The sequence below is a fragment of the Cyprinodon variegatus genome, unplaced genomic scaffold (assembly GCF_000732505.1).
Source record: "Cyprinodon variegatus isolate N-32 unplaced genomic scaffold, C_variegatus-1.0 Scaffold236, whole genome shotgun sequence".
NCBI classification, from domain to species: Eukaryota; Metazoa; Chordata; class Actinopteri; order Cyprinodontiformes; family Cyprinodontidae; genus Cyprinodon; species Cyprinodon variegatus.
In genome coordinates, this window is record NW_015150689.1 from 643,401 (window position 1) to 652,469 (window position 9,069).

Sequence of the window (9,069 nt, forward strand, 5' to 3'; positions counted from 1 at the left end):
AGTGTTGTTCAGCATGGGGGTGAGTAGAAAATGAAGGCTAATCATGTTTTGGGTGTACTATTCCTTTAAGTAAAGAGGTCAAGTTGTTTTACCAGAGTGTTTTCAAACTGCAGTATCTATACTTCTACTTAAGTAACAAATGTGTGTAGTTTTGACACCACTGTTCCACCCTGAATGTGCTAAATAAAAAAACAGTTTTTGCCAATTCGGTAACAACTCATGGCACTTTTTAAAATGACCACTCTGAGGAACGTACCAGTAGTTAATAGGTAACAGAGCAAACAAAGAGGAGGTCATAGAGTTACCTGGAAGTTTACCAGGTATAGCTTTATAGGTAAAGATACACCAGTACTGTTGTTGTATTATTACTTGAGTAAGAGTCAAAAGTAGCCACCCAAGAAATTAGTAAAAAAGTATTTGGTAAAAAGACTACTCGAGTACTAAAAATCTCGTAACATCCAATTTTACTATTTAAAACTATTTATTTAGACAGACCAAAAAAAAAAAAAAAAAATGTATATGTGGAAATTCTGCTATTTTAAACTCTATAATAAAATATATTATGGAATTAAATAGTTATTTTAAATGTTATTTTTTGTCCCTCACCCCAGCCCTAAAATACCTTAACCCAAAGCAGCAATTTTGTTTCCCTGTTTATGTATTAAATGCCACAATACTTAAACAAACAAATAAAAAACAAAGGGTTTTGCTCTGGGTGCTTTTTCGGAGACAAGGAAGAAAACAATTCCTGAAATATCCGTTATTTCTGAGATTGATTATTTTAGAAGACCACACAAACAAATCCTTTTTATGCCAACAACTCATAGAAGTTTTTAGTGTGTTTCTGTCTGTTTTAAATGAGCACAATGAGCTGTAGTAAATGCAAAAATACCCGTACAACTTGTTTGACAAGTAACCTAGTCTAACAGATTAAACACCAAAGACACTGAAGCAGTTTCCTCTGCAGTACTCTGTCTCTTAGTTTATCCTGACAGAGCACAGGTGGTTATATGTTGATTAAATTAGGATATATTCTCTTTAGCTATAGACAAATAAATTCATTTCTTGTTTGTTTTATCTACATAATTCTGATTAACTGTTAAATAATCTGTTACCACTTTTATCAATATTATGCGATAGCCTGATCATTACCAAAGTTTTAGAATGGAAGGAACTTTTGGAACCTGTCTGTCTAAGATCAGACAGGTTCCCTCTCAGTTCACACTTTTCACGCTTAAAAATATAATTTTAGGTTTAATAAAATAACTCTGCAAATAGTGGGCCACTTGCATTGATGCTTCTGTTGTTGTTTACTTACATGCTACAGGAAATGCATGCCTCAACAGGCCCGGCATGGAAAAAAAACGTACACAAGTTTATGTTTTAAAAAACTGTCTTAGACAAACAATTCCAAATCTAACATTGTATTAAAACAGGAGCTCAACAGCAAGAAAAACATGGGAGGTTTGGTCTGTTCTGTGTATTGCATTATTTAAGAAGTGCATGCTGTAGTAAATTTAGGATTGCTAAAGCAAAATTTCAAGACAAAAATACATATTTAACAACCAGGAGGGGCATGCTGAAGCAATCCTCTCTCCCTACGAGCTCAGACCTGTTGGTGGTCAAGTGACATTCATCAGAATGCTAAAAACAACAAAATAACATACATTTTTGGGTTTCCAATACTTACAAAAGAGATCTCTGTGTTTTGAAACTAAACAGAAGGTGGATTAAGTATTGCTTCCCAGCCAACATTATGTAAGTTAAACCAAAATGGATTTTTTTTTTTTGTTGAATCCTGCATCCTCCCCAAATAAGCAATGCTGATTTCATAAGAGAATGTAAAATTGTTTTAATAAGGTGCTGTGCAAACTAAATATCTTGTAGTTCTGTTCTCTCGGTTTTACTTGATATTTGAAAGTAACAGAACATGTGGTCCAAACTGTTGGAATGTGAGAAATGTCAGGCATGTTCTAACAAAACTACTACAGAGCCAGTGGAGACTTTACACTACTTCATGTGTAAAAAGGGAATTCCCCCCTGTTAACACAAACATGGAGGCAACAAATTTAATACATGGAATTTTTTTTTTAAACAAAAATATCAGTTGTCCTTTATTCTTTACTACATTTCCATAAAATGCACCATTTACAGGCAAACATTTATTGTAAGTAAGTGAAATAGATGCTTCCAGTATTTATAATGTTGCATTGTAGTTGAAGCCTACACCCAACAGTAAGCAGAGCGATTGCACAATGAGCATCCGTTGCATTAATATACATTGCATTATGCTGACAGAGTAACCTTTGACCCCATTTCTAATAGAATAGAGTGGCACAGACATTAGCAGTAAAGATAAAGACGGTAGGACGTTGAAGTGGATGACAAGCATTGGATGGAGGAGGACGGAAGAGGAAGGAACGATGCCAGGAGTGTTTTAGTTGTCCCCCTCTTTCATGGCCATCTTTTCCTTTTCAATATCTGTAATGAACAAAAGGCAGACAGATTAAAATGTTTTCTCTGGAGTTACTTTTAACATACCACCACTGTCTGAGGACGGGACGATGGGGTGAAAGCTGAAATACAAATATTTTAAAAAATCAGTTTTACCACCATTTGATTTTGTTGTATTATAAATAGATGTACTGCACACAGCAATGGGTTTAGCTATGGGTGATACTATTTTCCGTCTATGGCAGCATGCAATGTTGGGCGTTTAGACAAGAAAAAGAAAGATTCATCTAATTTACCCCCTGAAGAGTTATCTATTACTCATGTTCATGTCCTCCCTGTATGGTCAGGGAAGTGTAAGAAAGAATTGAGGTAGAAGTATAACCATGCTAAAGTTATCTGTGCTGCAGCTCATTATTTTGGCAGTAGTAGGCTGATACAGGCAATATGGCCTCCATGTAAAGGGCCAGTCTGATCCCCAAAAAGAAAAAGAAAAAAAAAACAGCAGCATGTTTTTATCCCTGGTGTTGCATATTTTATTGCTTAATGATAAATTCAAGGGTGTTTTTTGTTTGTTTTTTCCAGGACTGTATTTAATAATTTGGTCCAGAAAGAAGTGAAAAACTATCAGAGTTTTCTTTCAAATGGTTTTATAATACAAGCTTTCAATTTGTGAAAAGAAAGAAAATCCAAGCTTTAAAGCTTTTTGATATATTAAACCTATAGATTGAGTTAAGAAAAAAAAAACAATTTATTAATTGCCTTCCTTAAAGTCAGATTTGCTTTACTTATTTATAATATCCATCCTCGGCTCTATTTTTGTTTTCCGATTTATTTTCTGTTAGGATTATTAGTGCTGCCTACAATTTGTCCACCTATTTTAAAACTTATTTATTCCTCACCTAAGGATGTTTTTCATAATATAATCAAATTACAATAGTGCATGTTGAACCACATAAGATTAAGAATCAATTATCTGAACCATTGTGAACTTCTAAATAGCAATATCATGTAATAAAATTACTAAACCAAAAAATGTTTTAATTTACCTCTTGGATTTTCATTGTGAATTGTTTTAACACATTCCATTGCTCTAAATTAGTTTTAAAGCTAATCTGACCTCATTCCAAACTACTGAATATAAACTTCGGTTCTCAAACATAAAATCCACACTAAACTGTGATAACATTGCACCGTTTCATTAATTATGGTTTTCAATCGATTTCATTTTTTTTCTTTTGTTTAAATGGAAGCAAATTTTTTTAGTTAAACTTCACAAGATGGGTCCAGTTTTTAAATGAAATATGTTTAACTTTGAGGTGAATGATTTGTAATATTTTATTTATAAATGGAAACTATTGTGATTATTCTTCCATATGTGTGCAGATTTAACTGTTTGTCCACAATATGAGATTGAATAACACTTTATCAGTTGTCCTAACACACAGCCAATTGGGCGTGTTCACAGGTAAAAAACCCCCGGATAAAATAAGAAACATTTAATGTTCCAACATTTTCATCAGTTGTAGAGCAGTTAGTGAGTGTGACAAATACCACAGCAGATGGTTTCCATGTTAGCTTTTTTCCAAACCTATAATTTAATCCCATAACATAGCCCTATCATCTACTTTAACACTGTTTCCTCCCTTGCCATGTATGTCAGCATGTTGAAAAAGAAATGATAAGCAGGTCTAAAGGGGGGAAATGTAATAAAATTTTACAGGAGCCTCTAGTCCCATCTAGATTTTCAAGTATGTCTTTTCATTCTGAGGCTCTGTCTTTCTGGTTAGTGCATGCATACTGGGATAAATGGGCAGGAATGACAGACATCCATTGTTCTTCATGCAGATCACAAACTACAATTCAACATACTTCAACTGCAGAAAATGTTGCAAAATCTTCTTTTTTTTTGTCTTCATATAGACAAATACTCTATGTGCTAAAGGTGCTGCCCCTTTGTAACTGTGGTTACAAGTAGGCCAAGGTGATGTTATTGTGGGTTACATGGGTTGGTTTCCTTTTTCTAAATTTAGCTTGAATTGTATCTTCATCTTGGCAGCTTAAATTATGTCAGTGAAATAATTTAGGGGCTTTCACTATCTGTTAGATTATATTTAACACATTCAGAAGGAAACAAAACTATTTTACTCAATTATCAAATATAGGGGCAAACAAGCATTGTTTTAACTTACTGACCTGATGTGCATCTTGATGCCTATCTTGTCACATAATATTCCTTATATTCAAACATGTCAATATCCTGCTTTAAAACTGACCCTGATTCCAATACTGCTCATGTGTTACTGTGATCATAAAGCTATGTCCATCCTTAACGTGTTCCAGTAATAACTAATAAAGCGAACATGTGCAGACAGAGTCTCCTGTTTCTGTGTATCCCCTGTGAATGAGATAGATTTAGGTTAAGCAAAAGGCACATCAGGTTCTGGGCCTCCGGTGGTAAAGGATGAGCATTCTGAGCAAGAGATGCTAAATGAGTTACTGATCTTTGTGGTTTCTTTTCACAGCTATGTCAGGGGAGAAAAAAAAGAGAGAAATTTCCTTTTTTTTATTACGTAAGCCCTTAATACTCTTTTATGCAGATTATAAAAGAAAACAGGTGTGGACATAAAAAAGCAATCACATGTGGGTGAGGTCATGGATGTATATTTAGTAGAATAGAAGGACTTGCTCTCAAGTAGCTGGGTGTGCCCCTTTTTCTGATCTGTGTTGCAATGCTTGTGATGGGAGGGGAGGAGTCAGGGCATAATGGAGCCAACAAAACAAAAAAGAGGTGAAATGTGAAACGAGTGGAAACAAGGCCAACTTTAGTTAAGCTGTCACTCCCACAAACAGTCCCTCTTTGTCTTTAACACTTACCCTCTTTGGTTGGGAGCATGTTTTTCTCTTGTGTGTTTGTCTTCTTTAGCTTTTGCTTGTTGAACTTCTCCACTTCCTCATTGACTGGACAGACTGGGTTGTTGTCGCCCATTTTGAAAGAGTTCTGTGGGAAAAGAGGGCGAGATAATGCAAATATTAGATGCAAAATCAGGAGTGCATGTAGACTGGGTCCCACCTATTTGAAGGGATAATATATGCGCTATTCTGCTTTCATGCAAAAACCTTTACAGAGAGCTCTTGTTAAGAGTCCATTTTCACATTTACAGTTAGGTAAATACATTATACATTATGTAAATACAGTTATACTCTAAAACTGCTCGCTGATTTGCATTTATGTGTGGATTACACATAAATACTGAATGTGCGGTATGAAATGAGGTAACAACGCAGGTGTTAACAGCATAATCAAAAAGACATCACAAATATATATTATGCACAAGGCAGGGACCCTTGTGAGATTTTATAAGCCCAACAAAATCTTATCAGCTCCAAAGGAATGACTAATAGCATGAGAAGAGATGTCTACACCCTAAAACAAATACAACTCAAGCACACCTAGATGCTCAAAGCATGACGCTCTAAAACTGCAGCATTAGGTGACCTAGCAGTCAATCTTCCCTTGCAGTGAAGAATACAGCACTGTCAGGCAAATACCAGGTATAACGGGGCAGTTTGCATGCAACATCTGAACAGAGAGGCTTTAGGCTGAACTACAGCAAATTGTTATATAACCTAACAGAGACTCATCAGACTTAAGATATTTCATAAAATTATTCATTCTTTATGTTTTCACTGATTCTGGATAATTACAAAAGAGGTCAAGTTGAACATGACAAATAATAGAGGAGAAAGAGTTTTTTTTTACCTTGTACAGGGGTTGCTCTGTGGAACGGTCCTTTCCAGGTAAGATGCGCCTGTGTGTAATCCTTGCAAAGCCAGTGGTTTAAATAAGGACAACACGCCCTTCTGCAAGCCAACATGCACACTATGGCTCTGCCTCTGATTGGCTCCTACAGCTCTGGGGGGAAAATCCCAACTGGACACGCTTCACATTACAATAAAGTGCACTTTCACCCTCTGTTGCATACAAAAGAATGGTCCTTGGATATTTTTTTTTATCAAAAGAAATCTATTACTTTTACCTCTGTTAAATACATATGAATTATGTCATGTTTAATATTGTACAACACTTCCATCTAGTGGTCAAACTTGGACATAACATGCCTGATTCGTGATGGATGGCAGATATCAAATGCAGCAATGCATTATTGAGCAGAATATTTTATTGGGCATATTGAAGTGGAGAATGTCAGCTTTATGTATTGATCCAATGCTAAGTGCAGTACTCACTGGCTGTTCCAAAGCAAGCATATAGTATACATACTTTAGCAAGACATGCAACAGAATAATATTTTCAAATGACTTAGGAGCTTTTTTCACAATTTCTTTCAAAGCATTTTGTGCAGAATAACTTAGTGTAGCTATGATCAGATTGTTCATTTTGCTATTTGCAATAATTTATTGTAGTCCAAAAGCAAAAGACGATTTTCAGTGTTTTTTGTGTTATTTGAACATGAATACAAAGATGAAATAATCTATAGTGCATAGAAACACATAAAACAACTCAATAAAAACACATGAGAGGATGTAGCTACATAAGCCACAAGCTGTTGTTAATTCTGCTTTTCTAACAAAGGTGCGTTGATGGAAACAGTTTGTCTGCTGATTACTTTCTTGCATTCCTGTTGTTGTTTTTTTTCTGGACTCTATGTGAAAGGCCATTGTCAAACATTTTAAGGCAAAAATTCCCTATCTGGACATTAAAGATTTCTATCTTTCTAATATTTAAGGAGTGTTTCTCCTTTAACCCTTTGTAGGGCACTCAGTGAAATGCTTTGAAAATCAATATTTCAAGCCAATAGTGTTATTGGAATCCAGGACAAGACCATATTACCTAACATTGAAAAAATATGGATAATTTGATGGCAAAAATAAATTTCAATGTAATAACAAGAAATACCAACTTGCCCAAATATATTAAGAAAAATAAGTGCTTCCATAAGAAATTCATGAAAAACACCCTGAGAGTAAAAGAAACACTTTTGGTCCAACATAACTTTAGAGGCACTAATGCTGCTACCAGTACTTACATTATTTAGCTTATAAACCTAAATATGATTCTTAACTAGGCTTATTATTTTTTTAACTTTTAAATTAGCCTTTTACCTTTTTTTCTTGACTTTTTTTTTCAACTTAATTTAAAGCAATATATCATTCAAGGGCTCATCTAATTGGTCAAACGCCAAAATAAGATGCACAGCCATGTAGCAGTATCTTTGCTTAATGACTGGATATAAATCTTGTGCTTCTCGACGTCACGGAGGGACCTGGGTCTCCGTTTGTAAGGGGTATGCAAGTGATCAAAAACAGTAACTTGCCCTATAAATGGTTAAATTCTTCTCTCTTGCAATTTGACAATTTTAAAAGTGCATTCATTTGAACCAAAAGTGAAAAATAGCAATGAGATAAATAAATGCAAAATACACCACATGCTTTTTTTTGTTTGTTTTGGCAAATTATAAACTCCAAAAATTCAACTTAAGGAAAAACATCAAAAACACCTCCTCACAACACCTCCATTGAGACAGTCTGCAAGAGAATTGCCCAAAGCATATCAGGGAACCCATTTAGTCAATGGGCCAAGTTGCTGTGAGGTGAACCTAAATCCTAAATGTTAAAATTAATTTAATATGTTAACTTTCTGTAGTTGAAATTAATTACTTTTTTTCCTGACATTAGAATATGACCAGACTTTCTTATGTGATTTTTTTTCTTCATTCAAACTAAATACTTCATGGGGTGTACTATTTTCTCATATTAATAAACAACAATATTCTTTCACTGATTAAATCAGAGAAAAGCGGATCATGCAGCAAATGATTGATAATTTGTTGAACTAACAGATACAAAATCAGAATATTTGGTGGAAATCAATGTAAGAACAATAAAAAAATGTCAACATGTAGTTTCAATTGTATTTCTACATAAAAAATATGCATACAAGTGTTAAAGTAATAAAAAAAAAAACACGTAAAGTTTATTATCTGAAATCAGTTAAGTTGCTTCAGCACTTAGAAAAAGTCATCAGTAAAAAAACAATCATAATACATTAAAAAATAATTCTTCCTCTATGAAAATCCCAGAGACAATAAACACTGAAAACATCAGACTGAAACATTAGTGTAAAACATCTAAAAAGTATTTCAAAATTTGTTATTAATGTTTCCACTGGATGACTAGAAAACGTCCAAAAACACTGTTTTAAAAAAGTAAGCAAACTCTCTATATTAACAAAAAAGAAAATACAGGAAAACAAGTGACATATTATCATGCTGTACCTTAGATTTTTTTTTTTTTTATAAATAATGCTCAGGGAAGGATTACAGAGTTTATTAAAAGGTAATCCTTCTTTTGTCCTGATGGAATGTCACTTTTTCCTGTAAGAAGCTTTTTGGTTTAAATTTAATATTGGGGACTTTTGTGGGCATAAAAAAAATCTAATCCATTTTACTGCTTTGTTATTTAATCTATTTTTATGTTGTTGTTTTTTTCAATAAAGGCTCGATCTAAGCTCCTAAATGTGTTTTTATTTCTAGTTAACCCTTTAAAGCCCGATCCAAGAATAAAACAAAACAGAAAATTACTTTTTTTTGGTTTGAA

The 9,069-nt window shown here is 33.9% G+C and overlaps 1 protein-coding gene across 1 annotated transcript; it reads right to left on the reverse strand.

Annotated features, from left to right (window-relative positions):
* Positions 1-1,864: 1,864 nt before the first annotated feature.
* Positions 1,865-6,366, reverse strand: LOC107089021 (thymosin beta-a-like). The gene is made up of 3 exons (XM_015381538.1): positions 6,215-6,366; positions 5,329-5,452; positions 1,865-2,481 (listed from the first exon to the last, which is right to left on the reverse strand). The coding sequence occupies exons 2-3, from the start codon at positions 5,438-5,440 to the stop codon at positions 2,438-2,440; spliced, it is 156 nt and encodes a 51-aa protein (XP_015237024.1). The 5' UTR covers positions 5,441-5,452; positions 6,215-6,366; the 3' UTR covers positions 1,865-2,437.
* Positions 6,367-9,069: the final 2,703 nt, after the last annotated feature.